We start from the raw sequence: 23,107 nt of genomic DNA on the forward strand, positions 1-23,107 counted from the left end.
TATCGATGTGCTTGTGCCCAATATTTATCATCTAACTCCACCAATTCAGCTTTGCATATTGGTTGTCCAAAACTTTGAAAAAGATAATTGTAGGCAGAGTCTGTATGCTACATATCAACATTTCTTGATAGTCTATTAAATCTCGTTTCAACATCTTCCAAATAACGAGAACAAAATGTCATGCACTTTTCTACTAAATATCCTTCAGCAATAGAACCTTATGGATAGTGTTTGTTGCGACAATAAGACTTTAACCTCTCCAAATACCGATAGCATAAAACATTAGTCATATGTTATTTTAAGTAGAATGGCTTGATCATAAATAAAAACATAATCAATCTATTAACAAATAATACCTTTCAATAGGATACATCCATCGATAATAAACTAACCCAATGACTTTTGCTTCATCTTGAAGGTGGATAACCAAATGCATCATAATAGTGAAGAAGTTTGAAGGGAAAATCTTCTCTAAATGGCATAAAGTAATCGTAGTTTGATCTTAAAGTTTGTCAAGCTCTTCCACATTCATACATTTTTGACATACAGATTTAAATATGTTACTCAATTTAATTATCACAGAAGTGACTTGCTTTGACATTGACAAACGTAAAACAATTGAAAGTAAGTCTTGCATCAAAATGTGATTATCATGTGACTTCAATGAAGAAAGTTTTCACTCCATTAGATTCATACATCTCGAGATATTTGACACACAGCCATCCAAAACTTTAATATTTTTCAAAACGTTGCAAAACACATCTTTTTAAGCTTTAGAAATCCCAAAACAAGCAGCAGGGAATTGATATTTGCCATTAGAAAGCAACTTCGAATGAAGGTCTGGGTGAATCCCCATATCAACTGGGTCAAGCCGACTCTTTAAGTCATCCTTAGATCTTTTATTCACATTAAGAATTATTCTGATAAAATTTTTGCAAACATTTTTCTCTATGTACATCAAATCAAGGTTATGGTGCAATAAATTATATTCCTAATAAGGTAACTCAAAAAAGATACTTCTTTTTTTCCATAACTCAAACCCATTGTGGTCATTTGCTTCATCATCATCTTCATCTCTTTGAACATCAAGATCACCAACTTTAGTATGAGTATCATCAACTCATGTAATACGAGGCCAGACACCTTCAAAGATGTTCCTTATTCTTTTCCTTAATTGAGTCATTTTTCTATAAGTGAAATTGATATCTTTTAACTTTGACAAGATATTAGACCCACTAATGGGTAAAGGTGATCTCCTCAACTTTTTAGTTTCATCAAATAAATGTTTTTGGAATCTAAATTGATGATTATCATCTAACCATCGATGATGTCCCATATAACAAAACTTCTTACCATTAGATAACCATGTTGAACATGTCTATGTAGCATAACATGAACAAGCATAACAACATTTTATACTCTAACCAGATAAATTCACATAAGCAGGAAAATCATCATGCATATTGAAGTTCTTTTCTTTTGATGCGTCATAGGTCTTAACTCTTTCTCATAATTGCTTTAACTCTTTAATAAGAGGTTGTAAATAGATGTCTATACCATTACTCAGACCTTTTTTCCCAAGAATTATCATAGACAATATAAATGACTATTGCTTCATAGCAATCCATGGTGGCAAATTGTAAAAAATCAATAAAACTGGCCAAGCACTATAAGAAGTGCGCATTATTTTAAATGGGTTGAATCCATCAAATGCTAGTCTAAGTATAACATTTCAAGGATTAAATAAAAAGTTTGGAAACCTAGAATGAAATGATTTTAATGCCAAAGAATCTATAAGATGCCTCAATGATCCATCATCCGTCCATTTCTCATGATGCCACCTTATTGAATCTGTAGTTTTGAAAGACATGAAGAGTCGTCGAAGTCTTACTATTAATGGAAAATAGCGTAAAACCTTAATAGGATTTTTTTTTACACATACCTCATCACCATCCTTATTCAACCTTTGATCGGGGTCTTTGTCTACCCAACGAGAAATACCATGCAAATGACAAGATTCTTGAATTTTTTTATCCCCCCAATACAACATGCAATCATTGGGACAATTATGAATTTTTTCATTTTCAAGACCTAAATCCTTGATCATCTTCTTTGATTCCTTATAAGATTCAAAGATTTTTACAAAAGGAAACATTTTTTTCATAAACTCTAATAATAAAGTCAAAGAGTTTCCCGTCCATCCACATAAGCATTTCAAGTGAAAAAGATGAACACTGAATGCTTCGATCCCTTAAAAAGTTCTTCATTCATATCCTCAAGCAATCTATAAAAATTTGATGTTTCTCTTCTAGGTTGTTGGTCATGTATACCTATCCCAAGTTCACCAAATTCATGCATTTCAACATTGGACTGATTAAATCTTTCATTTTGGGGAGAAAGATTATGAAAATGTTGGTTATGAATGTTAAAAGTATCTCACAACATGTCTTCAATGTCATCTGCTATAAAAAGAACATGTTGGTGTTGGGGAGCCCTTGAAGTTAAAAGAACTCTAGTGGAAGACCTTGACGAAACAGACTCTCCATGAAAATACCAATTAACATATCCCGAAAAAAATCCAATACAAATTAAATGTTCAAAAATAACTTGATGCATTTGCCACTCGATATTAGCACACTTTACACATGGGCATAATATCATGTTATCTTCACTTGTATTCTCAAATGCAAAATTAAGAAAATTTTTCACTCCATCTCTGTACTCTTGACTTAATCCTGACTTTTGCATTCAACTCTTATCCATTTAGTACTTGCTACATTATCAGACCAAACGTATAAAAATAATTTATATGAAAATGAACATGTACAATACTTAAGTTTACTATGTTTTAAACAAAAGATAATAACAAGACCAGTACTTACACAAAACAAGAACTCCTTGTAGTGAAGTAATTTATCAGCTACTAGATATTATGAATGTTAAAACTCTACTACTAACGTAGACAATACCCAAGTGTATTTGTAGTTGGGGTTGAAATTAGGTGAAATAAGGTGGGGTTTAGAGAAAATTGTTTACAATAAAAAGAAAATCATGAATTGCAAAAGTTGAAGGAATAGTCGAATGAAGTAAAAGCTAAAGTAAATAAGTAATGAATAGTCGAAATAAGGTTCTAAAAGACAATGCTCGAATATTAAAAGCTGAAGGAAAGGAAAAGTAAATTGTACTCGGTCTGAAAAGAGAAATAGTATAATAATGAAGACAAAGCTTGAAGTTGGTGATTGGATGCACTAAGTTTGGGAAGATTTTTATTAGACCGGATTATGGAAGGCATTTACTAAGAAAAATGCCTACAATAATTCCCTCTTAAATATTTTTTGAATATATTATAGGCGCCTTTAACAAAGTCGTGGTAGAATTATTTGGGATTATTAAAGGTATTTATGCCATAAAAATACCTTCACTAATTTCATCTAAATTTTTTTTTTATTTATTGAAGGCATTTTTTACATAATATGCCTTCAATAACTCTCTCATTTTTATCTTACAATATCAATGAAGATGATTTTCTATAAAAAATAACTTCAATAATCTCATACTAAATATTGTTTAGGATTATTAAAGGCATCTTCTGTTGAAAATGCCTTTAATATTACACAACTTACATTTTAAGGTGTTATTGAAGCCTTTTATTCCAAAAAAATGCCTTGACTAATTCGTTTTATTTTTTGAAGCAATTTATTGAAGGTGTCTTATAATGTAAAAAGCCTTCAATATTCAACTGCTCAAATTTTAAGATAGATAGTAAAGGCGTTTATTATAGAAAAATGCCTTGACTAAATGCTTTTATTTTATTTTAAGTACAAATGCATTGAATAATTTCCAATTAAAATTATTGGTATTATTAATGGCATCTTTCAGTGAAAAACGCTTTCAATAATCGAGAACTTAAAATTTTTTATGATTAGTGAAGGCATTTATTCTAGAAAAACACCTTCATTGAATATATTTCATTATGTACAAAATTATTAAAGGCATTTTTTATAACAACTAGCTTTAATAATTTTCTTTTAAAAATTGTGGGATTATTAAAGGTGTCTTCTACTGAAAAATACCTTCAATATTCCACTACAGTCATAGAAGGTGTTTATTCTAAACAAATGCCTTCAATAATTTTCCTATAATATTTTTTTTTATTATTAAAGGTGTCTTCTACTGAAAAACGCATTCAATAATTTCTTTTAAATTATATACATAAATATTGAAGGTAATTCTTGATAATAAATGCCTTCAATAATTTTTTTCTAAAATTTGTTGAGATTATTAAAGGCGTTTTCTACAGTAAAACACCTTCAATATACCACTACACAAATTTTAAAATGGTTATTGAAGGCGTATATTCAAAAAAAATGCCTTTAATAATTCCTTTTAAATTTTGTAGATAATTAGTGAAGGCATTTGTAGATAACAACTGCTTTCAATAATTTATTTAAAAAAATTTTTGAGATTATTAAAGGCGTCTTCTACTAGAAAACGCCTTCAATATACCACACAATTATAAAAGGTATTTATTCTAGAAAAATACCTTTAATAATTCCTTTAAACTTAGTACATAATTACCGAAGGCGTTTGTTAATAACAAACGCCTTCAATAATTTCCCTTCAAAAAATTTTGGAATTATTAAAAGTGTTTTCTACTGAAAAATACCTTCAATAATTCCTTTTAAATTATCTTCATAAATATTAAAGGCGTTTATTGATAATAAACACCTTCAATAATTTCCTTCTAAAATTTGTTAGGATTATTAAAGGCATCTTCTACTGTAAAACATTTTCAATAAACCACCACACAAATTTCAACATGGTTATTGAAGGCGTATATTCAAGAAAAATACCTTTAATAATTCATTTTAAATTTTATAGATAATTAGTGAATGCATTTGCAAATAACAATCGCCTTTAATAATTTCCTTTGAAAAAATTTTAGGATTATTAAAGGCGTTTTTTATTATAAAATGCCTTCAATAATTTGTTATAAACTTTTGAAGTCCATAATTGTTGAAGGCATTTTCTATATAATACGCCATCAATAATTCCCTCCATCCTTATCACGGGGATATAAATGAAGGTAATTTTTTACTCAAAATGCCTTTAATAATTTTTAAGAATTATCATAGGCATTTTTTGAGGATAAACGCCTTTAATAATTTTATTGAAAAATTATTTTTTGGATTACTAAAGGCATCTTTTTGTAAAAAATGCCTTAAATAATCTCCAATAAAATTTTAAGGGGATTATTGAAGGCGTTGTTTTCAAAAAAATGCCTTTAATAATAATTTTTATATTCATTTCTCTACCTTAAACATCATAATCACAAACTGCTAGTATGTAAAATGATTAAAAGCTGTGTTATTCAACCAAATCAAACCAAACCCTTAAACACATTTCTATCAGACCATTGGTTTCTTTATCCTTATCGTCACCACCGACCTTTAACAAATCAACGTTGTGCACCTCTCTTTTTACCAATAAGTATTTTTTTTTTTTAGTTTACTGTATTATTTATAATATTTGATAAAGGTTTTTTTTTTGCTTCTTTAATATTTACATATGCGTTTATATATTTTCATTAACTTCACCATAAGCATAGTCGTCTAAGCACCTTTCATTGCATGTATACTGTTTCTATGTAGTACGCCTTAAATATTATGGTTTGCTGAACCTTGTTGTCTGATATTATTTTGCTAAATGGTATTGTATGATATTGGGGGGCTGAATCATATGCTGAATGGTTTGTTGAACCTTGTTATTTGATATTGTTTTGCCGAATAGTATTGTATGATATTGAAGGGCTAAATCATATGCTGAATGGTTTGCTGAACCTTATTATCTGATATTGTTTTGTTGAATGATTTTGTATGATATTGGGGGCTGAGTTGTATGCTGAATGGTTTGTAGAATGGTGTTTCTGAGTGGTTTGCTAAAAGGTGTGTCTGAGCACGTTGCTGATTGGTATGTTGAATGGTGTGGTATTGGTTGTATTTAATTACGTACAGTATTAAATTTAAATGATCATATTGTGTAATTCGTATAATTATGATCAAGATTGTAGGTATATGGACTCCTAACAACATCCTTCCCCTTCTAATGAACATGCATAAGACACACCTATAGGCCAAAAAAAGGGAAGGGGCCTAAATAAACAAATTAAAGTGAGTGATATAAAAATTCATGTTGACTTCATTCAAAGTAGGCAACTTATGTCTGAAGGAGCAACCAAGATGGCTACTCATATTGGAGCCGTCATCTGTCATAGGATTTCAATTACGTACATCGATTAGCGATGAGTTCCTGATGATTTAAAGGATGATATATGGTAGTTGGTTATGGTATGTTTATCCAACTATTTCATAAAATTTGTTAAATTATCATTTAATTGAAATTCAATGTGTTCATACTAATTGTGTCAACTTATTTAGGAATGGTTTGACGTCCCAATTGATTGTAAAAAGATTGTGTTGTAATTTGTTGGGAAACATTCAAAGACTTTAAAAGCTGATTGACAACCCAATATATTTTACCGTTGGCTAGTGAAGGTGATGTATTGGTTGTTCCACCTACGGCATATACATATGTCATAAGTGTTGAAGATTGAAAAAATTTTGTTCCATATCGATTTTCAGAAGATTTCTCAGTATGTAAACCCATTACCAAAAAAATTGTTTATAAGTCTTTATGCAATATAGCCTTTAATCTTCATATATGATTGACGTAATTTCTTTCTTTAGTAGAAAATCAAAGAATACCAATGGGACATTCGAGTCAAACAACAATATCACCATCAGACCACAAGAAAGGGATATGCAAATATGAAGTATAAGCTTGTATGTATTTGCACACTTGTTTTATACTCATTAATGAATATTTATGAACATTCATTTCATACGTTCTAAATCTTTTATTATATTAATTTAATAGGAATTAGTGAGCTTTGGCACAGAAGTTTTCAAATGGAATGTCTAGAAACAAGGACATCTACAGAAGGATAGATCCTCTGCAAATGAAGCAACCGAAGAAATGGCAAAAAAGATTGTATGTATAACTATTTTTTTAATATAATGTATGATTGGCATTGTGGTTGTATGCATGAGTGTATACTAGCTTGTATAGATTTATCGTTACAGCGCATTTTATTATTGTCTTTCAAGATGATTATGCTACCAAAGTCAAATCTGGTGAATTGGAAACCCAGTATGGCAAAGATCATTTGTCTTTAGCATTAGGCGCTAAAGAAAAGCTTGGTCGGGTTCGTGGGGTTGGTAAATTTGTCTTGCCATCAAAGTTTTTTGGTAATCAACAAAAAGTCCCATGAATGAGAAATGCACAATATGAAGCAATCATTGAGCAACAACAAGAATGAATTGATGACCAGAAGCAATGCCTCAATGAGCAACAACAAAGACTCACTGCTTTGGAGTCCATGTTGGCAGCAATGCAGCATAACATGCTAGTAGGCCGATCTGATAATATCATCCCTGTAGGAGAAGCTTCTGTTGCAAGTAAGAAAGTGAACCCATCCTCCGCTACCACCCAAGAAGTATGATATTGTTTATAATTTTAATATTAATTTATTTATTATATTGATTGATTTAGTTTTAATACTTATATTTCATTAAATATTGTAGTAGGATGTTCAGACTCATACTATGACCCTTGCTCAGGCTTCCATGGATGAGTTATTCAAATATTCGTTAGAGCATTTATCCAGAGAAAACTTTATAACCATTGAGTTTGAAGAAGGGCTATTTGATAAACCATCATTTTCTTTCATTGGTGTAGAGGAGGTTAAAGAATTTTGTGAACTGGATGAATTATCAGCTATTGATATCATCACTTATATAAGGTTAGCCTATAAATACAAATATGCACATTCAATATGCAATAATCTATATTAGGGTGTAATACTAACTAGTAGTGTTGATTACTATCATGCAGCTTCCTATATAGAGAGAGCTCAAGGGGAGACAGTTGACCAACAAATTTAGATTCATTAATCCTAACTTCATTAGTGAACAGAGTGGCACAGTCGTTTATTGTGCTAATCATGTGATCCAATGCATGAAAAGATTGACTAATTATTATTTGCTCATGTATAATGCATAATAAGTTATATTCCAACCTTACCCAAATCTAATCTGATGCGTAATCTGAGTATATCATTATTATTATTTTGTAGTATTGACACTAAATCCTTAACGCCATACTTAATTCAGTTAATCTAATGGCAATGCTTAACCCGAATATTAAAACTTTTATAAAGAGGTATTATATTTTATTATATTATATATCTTTTGTTTCTTCATAAGTAATTTAATTTATGTATTAAGTAATTTTTTCCTTTTCAATTTAAGGTAATATCTTCGTTCGATAAGAAGATAAAGAAATCGAAATGGGTGTCATTATCGGTAAATGTGAAATATATTCCTTTATATTGAGTTTGTGTAGATAAATATTTCCTAAACCCACTCAATTTAATTTTTAAGTACCTCATCAATCCGGTAATACTGAATGTGGATATTATGTCCTTCATTTTATACAGGAGATAATGTTAGATGATTTTATGACTACACCATTCAAGGTTAGTATAAATTTCATAAATTTGTTATATCTTCAAAAAAATAAAAAGGTACATTATGTTCTCATTTCTTAACATTTACTTCTGATTTTTTTTTAGTGGGAAAGTAAAGAAAGCTTCATGGAAGAGGAACTAAATAAAGTCCATAAGACTGGTGTGATTATGTATTATCATTTATCAATGTTGATGAACCTTCAGCTTAGACATTGTTGGTTAAATGTAAATATATAATGAATAAATTGTTATAATGTTTTTAACATGCCATGTTGAATGGAAACTTTAAGTTTGTATATTAGGGTATTGGTTTAATATATATTATTGTTATACTTAATATGAATACACTATGTATGCTTAATAAATTATTGAATACGATTATTTCATAAAAGTATATTAATATGGGAGCTTATCAGTTTTAATTTTGGATGTGTGGTCAATTTATTGAAATACAACAATGTTCATTATGTAAATTCCAAAATGTAATTTGTAGCATCACATATATAAACCAAATGTTTTTTGGGTATAAATATACAACTAACAATAAATATTTTTTGGGCTAAACTTACAACTGACTTGACATGTACAATATCAAATATGGTTTTTTTATGGGATTAATGAAGGCATTTTTTGTAAGAAAATACCTTGAATCATCCCTAATAAAAAATTTTGAAGGCGTTTTTTACCAAAACTGCCTTCAATAATCCTCCAAAAAAATTATTGTGTGGAATATTAAAGGTATTTTTGGAAATAACTGCCTTTAATAATTCGACCATTCAAATTTATCATCTGAAATATTAACGGCATTTTGAGCTAAAAATGCCTTTAAGCATCCGTTCCAACTTTTATCTATGGATTATTGAAGGCAATTTTGACAAAAAATAATCACAATAAAAATTTATTGATTGGACTATAGAAGGCAAGTTCAGCCAAAAATACCTTCAAGAATCGACTTTATATTTTTCCTATGGATTATTAAAGACGTTTCTCTATGAAAAACGCCTTCAATATTCTCTGCAAAATTTTTTAAAGCAATTACTGAAGGCATTTTTGCTAAGAAAATATCTACAATAATCAATTATAAATAATCTCTGCAAAAACCCAAGAAAAGCTAAAGGGAGGGATTAAACCTACCACTTTATGGTTAACATCCGTACGATCCAAAAACTTTGATATGATATTTATTAAAGGCATTTTAGAACAAAAATAATTTTAATAAGCTTGTGGAATTTTTGGGTCCAAATATTAAAGGCCTTTCTTGTAGAAAACGCCTGTAATAATCTCATACAATTTTTTATGAGGTGATTATTGAAGGTGTTGTCTGCCAAAAACATACCTTTAGTAATTGCCTATCAATTTTTTAACTGAATCTGGATTATTCAAGGCATTTTTTGCCAAAAATGTCTTTAGTATTCACTAAAATTTTTAAGGCATGATTATTCAAGGTGTTTTAGTTGAGAAATGCCACTGATATCAAGCCTTAGGTGGTGTTTATAAGTAACAATACCGCTACTTGAATATTTAGTGGTATTTTGATAATAAACGCCTTAAGTTTTATAAAAACATGGAAGCTAGCAGCGTTTGTAAGTGAAAGGCTGCTACAAAACTACCACTAATATGTCATTTTCTTGTAGTATATATATATACAGATGCATGGCTTGTTAAAGAAACAAGTGCCAATATGCATGAATTGTGGGACGGCATATGGCTTGGCATATATATACATACATATATATATGCCACTATGTGCATATTGATACCTTGCACTTGCATTGACACCTTGCATCAATTATATATATATATATATACATATATATATGTTGAACATGTATAGTATTTGATGCCAAGATTAAAAAATTTCAAGCATGCATTGATATGAAAAAAAAAAATGTGTTTAATATGCATGGTACTAATTTTTTTTATGATAAGCATGATATTGATTGTTTGATGAAAAAAAAGCTTGGAAGAAAATACTGAAGAAAAATCAAGCAAGAAATCTTGGTGGATGAAATTGATTGAAGTTGCAATCTGAAGGAAAAATTCAAAGTCAGAATTTTTTTTTTTTTTTTTGGCACCTGAAATAAAAGAATGAAGGTAACAGACTTTGTTGTTAACAACGCAAGAAAGGGCAAGAAAAAAAAAGAAAGGCAAAACCAGATTTCAACGTGCATAAAACTTGCAGCCACTACCAGATTTTCATTCAAACAACAACAAGAAACAGTCCAAAGGAAAAGTTGAGAAGAACAGAGAAGGTAGAGAGTCGAAATTCCTCTCTCGAAATATACTGGACTGGCCCAAGGCTCAGATAGAACTATGCTAATGGCCATGAAGTTGTATTTTCAAGTGTCACTATGCATGCACATGGTATAATTCTTGCTGAAATATAAAGTGGGGAGAATAGAAGACTTTGTTCTTCCACCTTATAAACGCAGGATGAACTTGAATACAAAGAAAAAAGAAGTAGCAATATGCATGAATATATCTTGGGATTTCAACGTCTGGTATGATTTTTTTTGTATAAGAATGAATACGTGACAATGGGAACTAGAAGATTAGGTGTCAATTGCATGCTTGGCGAGAATTTTTGGTGATCAAGAACTTACCTGGTGAATTAATCAAAAAGAACCTTGGCAATCTTGCATAAAACCCTTAAGAAGATATCCTTGAGATGATGAAGAAATAATCAAAAGGAGCCTCGGCAATCTTGCATAAGACCCTTGAGAAGATTTTGATATTGATGAAGGAAATTAACAAGAGAAGCCTTGCTTTTATAGGGGTACAATCCTATTCCTAAGTGGTTTTGGAGTATATACCTTAGAGAATCTGTTTTGGACTAGAAGTTGGAGTCCGGTTCTTCTTTAAATAAGGATACATTACTTTCCAAGAGAGTTTTTGAAAAGTTCTTATTGTAATCTTTCATAAAAGTCCAAGTCATATACTGGCAGCTTTAAAATTCACTCGACAGGCTCGATTGCTTTCCTTGCCTCTGCAGGAGGCGTTAAGAATATGTCATGGAGCTGTTGTGCTAAAGTTATTGCTGGGATGTGGCGCAAGAATGGGGATGCTGTCCTAGTATCTCGCGAGTGGTACAGCTATGTTCGCTGGTCTGAACGAGATTTGAAGCTTGATTTATTTATGCTACAGTGCTGTGCTGTGCTGCACTAACTCCTCTTGGTCTCTATGTTAAGAGAATTGTAGAGCGCTTTGCGCTATTAAACTTCCTTTCTCTAGGTCTTGAAAGATCAAACGAGTACAAGACATTTCTCGTTCAGAAAATGCTCACTCTAATCATGCAAATTTTACATGAAAGGCGGTTCTGTGGTGTCTCTGCAATGACTACACAGCTGCCTAGGTGGACAAAATATATATATATATATATCCTCCTCTTGAGGGAGTCGCTAGAATTGCTACATGAAGAGTGACACTACAAATTATTTGCGGTAGAATGGGTCTAGTGGTGTGGAACGTCATTCTATGCCATCATTTGTTGATGAAGAAAGTATTGAATCATTAAAATATGCTACTGGCAAACAAAGTTTGTTATCATCTGTTGTTGCATTAATGAGAATGCATTAGGAACAGAGTCGAAACGCAATATGGGACCCAGCAACTACAATTTTTCTTCTCTGATTGGAAGGTTAATGAAGAAATTTGCTAAAGTTTTACGTTGGATAAGGAATATGCACACCAATCAAGATTACAAATCAATTTTTTAAAATTGATATTTGGAGTGCAATTCTTCTAAGATTAAGGCACATTGAAAAAGAAGGATAGTGGCCGATTAAGAATTTACTTCAAATAAAAGGTGATGCTAAAGTAGATTAAATTTCAAGACTTGCTCACTTGTTGAAAGCAAAATCGCGTCTCACTAAGTCTTGAGGGGATATTTGCAGAATGAGAAAATTTTTGTCCAATCATGAAGTGCCATGCATCCAATAAATTTTCTTTAATTAATTAATTAATTAAAAAAGTTTTAAGTGACAAATATATTATTATCGTGTGGATTAATGATATTATTTAATCTAATCATATAATTAATTAATTTAACATATCATTTGTCAATTAAAAATAAAAAAACTTGGTTTGACCAATTAAACTTCATCAATGAGTCATGAGTTTTTATCTATAATTAAACTACAATTGTTTAGAGATAAAATCAAAGAAATTAAATTCTCTTGAAACTCTTTCACCTGGCAGGTTAGCACTATAAATACAGTGCCTCCCTTGGTCAAAATTCATAATTTTGAAGAGAAGAAGAGGATTTTGAAGACTTAAAGCCTTTCCAAAGACTCAAGAAGCAAGCTCTGAAGAATTGAAAAAATTTTGAAGAATTCGAAGAATAAATCATTTGGGTTTTTAATTGTCAAGATACTAATCTCAATCTTATTACCTATAAAAGAAGTAGATTAATTTCATTTGTTTAAGATCAAGTCAACAAAAACCTTTAAGCATTCAAAAACATTTCTCGATGACCTTTGAAGCATTCAAGATCAAGTACGCCTGACCCTTGAAGTGAATTTTTGCTGAAAAAAAAAAGAATAAGAGGATTTTCTTTGTAATAAGAATTCTTATAGATTGTTATTTCTACAAGTCTAATAAATAAATTTATTATTTATCTTCAATTTTCCTTGTCATATTTTTGATACGAAATTTGTATGTATAACTCCATCAATTAATTTTTGAATTAAAATTTTTAAATATTGATTATTAATATTAAACAAATTAATTGATAATCTTTTATTGTCTACTATTCAACATTCTAATTAAACATTTAGTTAACCAGTGTATACAATTAGATTTGATATAATTATGTTGGTATTTTATTTATTTCTCAAAAAAAATAAATATTAGAAAAATTCTAGAAAATTTAAAATACTTGTTAAAAATTAAAATATAATGACAAAAAAAGCTAATAAAATAAAAAAATGAAAATAAAAATTTGTTGGACTAAGAGGCTAAGTTTTAGTGTTGAATGGGTTATTGGATTAAGATTTAATGGTGAAAAATAAATATATTTAGTGGTCTATTTATAATTTTTTGAGTCCTTGAAATGATTTTTTGTTTATTTAGCCAATGGTTTTGACCGTTACTTTTGTAAATTAGATTTATATATTTATTTAGTTATTTGAACTTATAAAATACAAAAAAATAATGAATATTATTAAAGTATAAATTATTATATAATAAATATTTATATAAATATTTATTTATCTATTAACTTTTTAACTTTTGCATGTCTATCATATTTTTATTTAATTATATAAAAAATAAAATTAATTATTACATTCAAAATTATAAAAAAAGTCTATAATTTAAAAAATTTCAAAATGATTTGATTTGTTTAGGCTGCCTAACTCCAACTGAATTGAATTCAGAATAATTTGAACCCAAAATAATTCATATCCGAGATAATTCGAACCCAAAAAAATCTTAATTCAAAATTGTTTGAACCCAAAATGATTCGAACTCGACAAGAACTATAATATGAATGATCCGAATTCAAAGACAGCTTGATCCAAGCTTCTTTGACCTTTGCCTGTTTACCACCCCTATAAAAAAACTTGTTGAATTTGTACTCTATCATTTGATACGATTTAATTAAACGAATTTTATATATCTTACATATATTAAATGTGTACTTATTTGATGAGTTTTAATTAAATGCATTTTTCATATCTTACACTATTAAACATGTCAAACACACTTAAGTTATGAATAATATTGTGTCAAAATTTATATCGACATAATTTAATTAAATATATATATATAATGTTTTTATCATATTATCATATTGTATCATACCTAAAAGTAATAAATTTAGATTTAAGACTATAATAACTCATTCAAAGTATATTTCGCTTGCATGATAGGTGATACTTAAGCTTAACCGCCTCAAGTTGAGGCTCCTATAAAAACTTCTCAAATGTTACTATAGTATTTTATTTTCTTTTAATAATATCAATGGGAGCAATTTTGTATGGAACAATTATCAATATATGTATTTTTGAATCAAATTATGTTATTTAATTACATATTTTTTAAAAAAAATCATAAATTATTACAAAAATCATTAATGGGTTTGCTGAAATAAATATTCATCATTTAATTATCATGTAATATTTAATAAATAATTATTTTTTAAATAAAATTATATGACATGATTTGAAAAAAAGATACATTAGTTGAATGAAGTAATTATTTCATAAAATTCTCTTGCACGAGTGTTTAATTTAGAGCTTCAGTTTAAGCAATTATTTTTTTACACTTCACCTAACTCTCTTGTCCTATTCTCAAATGTTAAGTCTGATCAGGAAGGATCTTTCGCGTTTTAGTTGCTTGATTTCCTTTACAAAAAAAAAAAAAAAAAGAAAGGAAAAAAGAGCTCAAGAAATTATTAGTAACAAACAAAAAGGATCTTCTGCTCATCCATATAAACTTTTTTATGAGCATTTTAATATCCCGTCATCTACAATTAGCGTCCATCTGGCAATGCATCGCAAAATTTTTCATTTTAAAATCTCTTTTTTATATTTTATCTTTGATTTAAACTGCTTTTTCCACTTCCAAATCTCAAACAAGCAAAATATTTCTTGATTATAAAGCAAACCTATCAACAACTATTTTATGCAGTTTTTCTGTCAACTAAAAAGGCAAACTAAAGTTAGAAAAACATAAAAAAAAAAAAAAAAAAAAGAAAAGCCAGCCGAATCATTTAAAAAACCCACATCATTCCTCATAAAAGTGAAATGAAATCCCATAAAAATATGTATATAATTAGTAAGTAGATTCTTCAACACTACATGTGAATAAAGTTCTGCTAGCATAATATATTCACACAAAACGCAAACATTTCCTCTACTCTCCGAGCAAAGTATCATTGCTTCCCCCACTATACAAAACTTTCTTTTTATTCAACTAAACACAATTTCCTCTCTCACTCACTGCCATGACTTCGCTCTTCTATTTCTTTCAATTTTCTTGCATTATTAGCTACACTAAGTTTTGCCACCATTCGAGCTAACTCATGCCGATCGTATTGTGGAAATATTACCATAGATTATCCATTGCGCTTGATTATGGCTGCCGTCATCCAGGTTTCAAATGCCTTTTGTTCTGCTTGAACGATGTTATAATGTTTCACATTAGTTTAGGGTCATACAGGGTCCTAGATATAGACTTTATAGACTATGCTTATCAAGCACTGACATTACATGACCCCCACACGTGTACTTGTGACACCATCGTGGTAGGCGGTATAGGCAACGGCTTCGACGTCGAGCATTGGCGGGAGCGTATTTCAATCCGACGGCTGATAACGTGTTCATGCTCATTGGTTGCTCAGCTCAATCACCTCCCTTCTTGGGGAAAGCACCTGCCTTGTAGGAATGTATCCGGGATGGGGTGTAAGTGTCATGGGTCGAGACTTAAGCTCCGAACCCGCGCGGCTTCGGGACTCGGGCATTCACCATTCCGGCATCCTGGATCAGCTTTCCTGCCACGGTTCACACCCTTGTGAGGGATTGTCCGCTCTGGCTCCCCTAGCCTCACGGTTTTGTCCTACAAAAGGCGCCTCACAAGGCGGAGATGGTGTGAACCCTTTTATACTCCAGGGACCCTCCTATTATGTTCGATGTGGGATTCAAGACTCCCCTTAGGTCCGTGACATAAGGACTACTACAATTGCCCAGCATAGAGCCCGGTGGATCATAAAGAGGTAGGCTCAGTTTATGGGTCAGGCCCACCAGAGTGTTGTGCTGTGGCATTTGAGGCTATCAAGGCTATAAATTTGAGCAAGCTTGAGTGTGAAGGGTATAGCAGTGCTTATAGTCTTGCACTATTGAGAGTTAATGGCCCTAGTAGGTGGTCTTATGGGATACGAGGGAAGCATTCGGTTCAAGGAAATGAAGAGTTTTGTAGAGCTTGTGAGGCCATCAGTGGAGCATGTGGATTTGGAACCGATGGGGTTAAGCAGTTGTGCATGTGCGAAAGCTTCAATTCCACCACCAATTGTGATTCAGATAAGAAATTTGTTATGTTTTTGTTTGTTTCTTGGTTTTACCAATCAATGCTATATATAAAAGGCATCAATCCAGTTTAAGGACCACTCTAAGCCTCGTTTTGTATGTTTCCTATCAATTGTAAAATTTAACAACCAAATCAGTTATATAAGGTGACGGTAACAACAATTTAACGTTTTAAGGGAGACGGGCATTTCCATTTAAGGATATGTTTGTTTAGAAAGATATGAAAAGTAGTACTTTCCTATTGAGATGATAAATGGTCACACAAAATAAAAAAAATAAAACTAATACAGTTTTAAATTAATAAAAATTAATATAAATTTAATAAAATTAAAAAATCTATTTTGTATTTGACGTATAAATATAAATTATGACATAATAATTTCTGTATTTTATTTAAAAAATGTAATAGTTAATTTCATTTTCCTTTCATATATGTCATATTTGTTATAATTTTTCATAAGCGAGCTACTATTAATTGATAATTTTAATGTTTAATAAAACATGGTGATAAATTTAGTCCTAATACAAGACAAGTATGAGAGCTTAAATAATTTAATATGATCACCTAAGTATGGGTTTTACATATTTTATTGAGTCATTGTGGTTTGACGATTATATAGACCTTTAACCCGATAAATCATAGATGGGGAGGTTTATAGGGTTTTAATATGAATTGGCTAAGGTCCTCTCTTCACTTTTAAGTAACGGTATCCACTTATTGAGAGCCACTAGCAAAAGAAAAACAAAGATGAAGGCCTAGTCTTTTCAGGAATTGATGTTGCTTCACTTATCGACTATTACTACCTAAACAAGTATGCAGTATGATTAAATTTGGTGTTTTAATATTTATATATGATTCTTGAAATTTAGAATTATACCTACATGTGGTATCAAAACCTAATTTTGTGATATTAAGACACACAATTATAGTTTTAAATTTTAATTTCACATGAAATTGAGTTTTGGGTGAAATCTTGTAATTGTCACAATCTAACTTTTTGATATTATATTCAAAAATAGATTTGGGGCTTTTGTTCTCCTCTACGAGAGGATTAAGACCATGTATGAAATGTTTCCTAATTCATCCTATAAAAAGAGAAATCGATTAAAGATTTAGGTTTAAGATTTAAACCAAATTCAAATTTTAATTAAATCTTCATATTTTATGGGTTTTAATTCAAATTGATTCTTGAATATTGTTACCAATGTGCTATAAAGATGAAACAAAGTGTTTAATTTCATAAAATTTCAAATTATATGCCCAAACTTGAAGAAAACCAAATTGGATTATATATAAATTAAACCAAAAATTTTGGCTCATATTTATGTCGATTCATGTTGTTTTGATGCAAATTGAAATATGGGCTTAGTAAATCAGTGTTAATTAAAGTTTGGGAGACTCAATTGCATCAAATATTAGAGAAAATAATGAAAATTCAAAAAATCTTGAAGCGTGTTTAGCATGGCTATTGAACACAAAATTGTTTTGATTGATTCATCTTGATTTAAGCTATTTTAATGCAATTTAAAGCACGGGTTTGTAAATTCATGTGCCAATTAATATTTAAAAGATTTAATTGCATCAAAAATCAAAGAAAACCATGAAATTTGAAGAAAGCTTGAACCGGGTTAAATATTGGTTTAACAATCAAGTTTCTTTTGGTCAATTCATCTTGTTTTTGTAATTTTTGATGTGGTTTTATATATGGGTTTGATAAAATAATGGCTTAATTCAATTTTAGAAACTTCAACTTAATTAAAAAAAACACACACACAAGAAAAAGTATCAAAATTAAGCTTAAAACAAGAAAAAGACCCAAACGGGTCGAATAGGATCCAACTTGGTCAAGCTAACTTGGTTAGAGGTTGTAAACAACCTCTAAATAGATGCAAGACAAATTCCACTCTTGACCAGTGGCGCATGCGGCATGTGTGACTTACCCCGATGATCATTTTCACTCTGGCTGTTTCTATTATGCTTGGAATTTTATTTATGATTTATTTATAATTTTTTTGAAAATTTTTGATTGCTTGAAATATTTATTATTTTATATTCATGATGATTCAGTAAGTATTATATATTATGCACATGTTTTCTGATAAATTATTTCATGATAAAATATTTTAGTATGCTGTGAATCAATTGGTGATACATACTCTTCCTATATGTTATTTAAAATTTACGTCCTCTTAGCTTAAAGTATGTGAATAATTGAATAAATTTAGTAAAATATGTTTTTACTCATTTTTGGCTATCCATTTAAAATGCAACATGCATTATTTTGAAAGGCAAATTAGGTTTGAACTCCATGAAATTTTGGTATAGGTAGTATTAAATTGGTAATTTATTTTATAATTTTATTTGATTATTCGAGAATATTGAATTATTATTTATATGAAATAGTTGGAGTTTAAAATTGTTGCCTTGATTTATTTGTCTCATGACTATGTTGACATTATGTATCAACATTAACTTGTGAAATTTATATTGTGATGGATGACACATAAGAATAAATTATGAATTTAATATTGATTTATTCATGAATTTCAAGACATTTAGATTTTGAATATAATAAATTAATTTTGATCTAGTGAGACATATTCAGTTTAAGTATCTTATAAGAAAAGATCATATTTATAATGGCCCATCAAGATACACATTAATTATTAGTATCTTACACAAGAATGATTAGCTTTTTAAGTATTTAATGACCCAAAGAGATATATCATGGTTAAGTATCTCATGATGAGTGGTCAAATTGCATACACTTAATTAAGCATGCAAATTAAAGTTATGAGCAATCTAAGTTTCTCTATGTTAGAATACATAATTAGTTAATGTGAGTGTTTGGTTGCCAAAATGGCTTACTTATTGAAACTAGCAAGATTTTCTTGTACACAGGAACAAGAGTATTGTCAAATTACATTATATAATCGTCTGTCTAAAGGCGGTTATTGTGTTTGGTAATTTATAATAGACATGAAGCATCATGGTTGAAGGTATATTAGTCTAGATGGTCTATCTGCCTAAAAGGATAGGCTTTTCAAAAACTAAAATATTTTCATATTAACTTCATGTGAAAAGTGTTAATCGCATGTCACATTCTTTGCCCAAAGAAGAGTTTGTGATGATGCACTTGGACTTTTTAGTTTAATTACAAATAACACATCATGGGCTAATATTATTTGCATAGATTGTTCCTCATATGTAAAAAGTTTGTATTCTTTTATCTTGAATAGTAAAGTTGATTTGGTGATAAAGATTAAATAGCTCTAATTGAAAAAAAAATGATTTAGAGTTTAATTAAATCATTGGTGTTTTCTTGGACATAACTATTAAGTTTTAAACATTTTTGTTGGCTATTGTCCAATTGTTAAAATATTGCATTTTATGATAATAAAAGTCTTTTACTTAAGACAATTTGTGAATCATTAAATATTGCCTAGTCATATCAATCCATAAAATATGATTGTCATATGCATGATCAGTAAGTTTGTTAAATTACTTTGTTTCAATTTATCATCATTTGATAAAGTAGTTTTATGAAATATCATGCTTATGTAAAATGTGACAAGTGAAATTAGGTTTGTTATTTCAAAAGCATGTGTTATTTGTGATAAATATGTTTAATATGAATATAATATTTTAGTTTTATATATCACATAATTAAGATTTGAAATTTTAGGCATTAAGTTTAAAACATAATAATGTGCATAATGTGATATATATTTTTATATGAAACAATACTATTAACTATAATGATTTATGAAAGACTTATAGATTTTATGATAGTCTGCTGAAACAGTGTGAGAGTATTATCGTTAAAAATTGTGCAATTATGTTATGAGAAATACCATGTGTTAAATAATTGCATAGTAAATTTATTTCACATAAATTGTTAGACTATTTTTTAAAATCTTTTGCTTTTACAAAATATTTATTAAATCAAGTATGCTCTCAAAGATATTAGTTGTTTTATAATAATAATATTATAATATGTTCAAAGAGCAGTAAAAGAAATTTATTTCTTAGTAAGTATTTGGATTATGCTTTTGGAATCATGAAACTTGATAAATCTTACCATAAAGATCTTAAGCAATAAAAAATAATGAGTTGTGAAAGTAAATGGATAGGAGTAAAAGTTTTAATCTATAAGTAGATAAAATTAGTTCCACGAATTTCAATATGTTAAAGGTTTCAATTGAAATGTAATGATGTTAAGGCTTACTAGATTAACCTGCCTTAATGTTTATGTCACAACTCATGTTTGGTAATATTGAAAATATTATATTCCTCACATGAACATTATCATGTACATAAGATTAATTTATACAATAATTATAATGTGTATATGATTGTCTAAAAAATATGTATTGTTAGCATTCATCATATACTGTTATATTGAGATTTATGGTATGAAAGTTGTGTAATTTATTAAATCTCATGTAAGTATAAAGTATCTACATGAGTAGATGTTCCTTTTGGCTAGTCAATTTTTAATTTTCAAATATCTTGTAGTCATGCTTAAAGGATTGAAATTCCATAATAAAGTATTATTAATTGTTGAAACTATTTACTTGGTAGCATGGCATGCTAAGTATTTATATTAATTGAAAGCATGACTTATGGAGCATGACTCAAATTTTTTTTTAAGGTGCATAAAATGATAATAGGCATTCTAAGTTTTAACTTTTAGTGATCTATAGAGGTACATTTAGATTAATATCTCACTTGAAGTGATCACATGTATAAATAGACATAAGAAAAATTAGTAAAACTATAATGATTATAAAATTTCTTATGTTGTTATGGGATTTTCTCTAATTTATTATATGTGATTACTTACCTAAAGGGGGTGATTATATGTTTTAAATTTAAAAATAATTGTGAAATATTTTATGAAGTAAAAATATACATAGACCTAGGGAATTTATCTGCCCAAAAAGAATATATTTTCAAAAGTCTTTGTATTTTTCATTGTTTTAAGATGTGATCACATAAAGAATTAATGTTTTCTTTAAAAGAATGTCCAAAATTAAATATATGATGAGGCATCTTGATTGTTTTGATATGACTAGTAAAGATATTAACTTAATTAAAGTCTTATCTGCTTAGATCATTGATTGGCCTCTGTACTCAATTTTAATATACTGGAAAAAATGTCATCATAAGTTAGTGTTTCCCATGAATAATAACTTCTTAGATATTTTGTATAACATAGTAAATGTGTAAATTGTTAGTCACTTTAATTTATCACATCTGAGGATATATATTTGCTGTATAGTGTTTTATAATAGCCAAAATGGTCAACTTCCACATAAGAAAGTTTTAGACAAAAAATGATATCTCAATTTGACTTAAGTAAAATTGAGAATTGTTGAAATATAATTTAATAAATATTTGTTTTAGTTGTTTACTCTTAATTAAGATATTGGTTTGATTATCATGGTTACCATTATCAAACCTAGCAGTTATCAATTTTAAAAGGTATATTGTTGTCATTTGTTGACAATTGTTTTAAAGAAAATTTAATATTTTCTTTTAAAGAACTCACACATGAGGAAGAGAATATTGTCTTACATTTATCACACATGTGAGAGTTTTGAAGAATGAAGTTTTGTAAAAAAAGAAAAACTATTTGTTTTGGTTTATCAGCTTAATTCCTTTCTTAATAATATTTCTCAAATTTTGTTAATTTACTTTTGAGAGAAAATAAGAATTTTATAATTTTCTCTTATTTCACTTCCCTTCTTTTGAACTATATATGAACAAATTTTAAGGATTATTGCAAAGAACGATAATAAAAAGGTTTTTAATTTTTATTATTATCATTATTATTATTTTATTAATACCAAAACTATTCTTTTAAAGCAAGTGAAATCAGTGAGAGTTCTTCTTCATATGTTTTAAAGTAATAAGAACTCATAAATGCCCAAAAGTTATTGTTTTAGAAATACCATATGTGTTAAGGTTAGTGGAAGTTGATAAGCTATTGATTAAAACATGTTTTAGATATAAAAGATTGGTAATTCAATTAATTCCAAATTTATTGAAAATTATCTCATATTAAAACATTGAGAATTTTGTGGTGTATGAACATATGAATATGAAGATTTGTTTATAATATGTTATTAACTTCTAAGTGGTTTATTAAAGTGACATCATGGAAGTCTAAGAACAATAGTGGTTATCATATTTGGCATGAAAGCAAACAATAGATAATTTTTTTATGACTCCATTTATTAAAGTGCTCTTTATTATTATTTAAAGTTTGATTGGAACATGTTTGTGATTCGCTGAATCAGTAGGAGTCATTGTGATTTGATAAAATGATAACATATTTTCTCTATAAAAATACTATGGTATTACTAAGCTTATAATATGGATATCTACATGTATGGAAAATAAACCTATTATAGTATTGGGTTTGGTATGGCAATGATGCAATATAAATTTGCTTTTAAAACCATTATTGTTTTGGGTTTCTTTACTTTT

The 23,107-nt window shown here is 28.9% G+C and overlaps 1 protein-coding gene and 1 pseudogene across 1 annotated transcript; one reads left to right on the forward strand and one right to left on the reverse strand.

Moving 5' to 3' along the window:
* Positions 1-107: 107 nt before the first annotated feature.
* On the reverse strand, positions 108-1,953 carry LOC149514072 (uncharacterized; annotated as a pseudogene).
* Positions 1,954-15,611: 13,658 nt separating this feature from the next.
* On the forward strand, positions 15,612-16,685 carry LOC111274784 (uncharacterized). The gene is made up of 2 exons (XM_089745748.1): positions 15,612-15,974; positions 16,281-16,685. Exons 1-2 carry the CDS (start codon positions 15,612-15,614, stop codon positions 16,683-16,685), a joined length of 768 nt encoding a protein of 255 aa, XP_089601874.1.
* Positions 16,686-23,107: the final 6,422 nt, after the last annotated feature.

The sequence above is a fragment of the Durio zibethinus genome, chromosome 17, assembly GCF_047325235.1.
Source record: "Durio zibethinus cultivar Kanyao isolate XHJ-2024 chromosome 17, ASM4732523v1, whole genome shotgun sequence".
Lineage (NCBI taxonomy): Eukaryota > Viridiplantae > Streptophyta > Magnoliopsida > Malvales > Malvaceae > Durio > Durio zibethinus.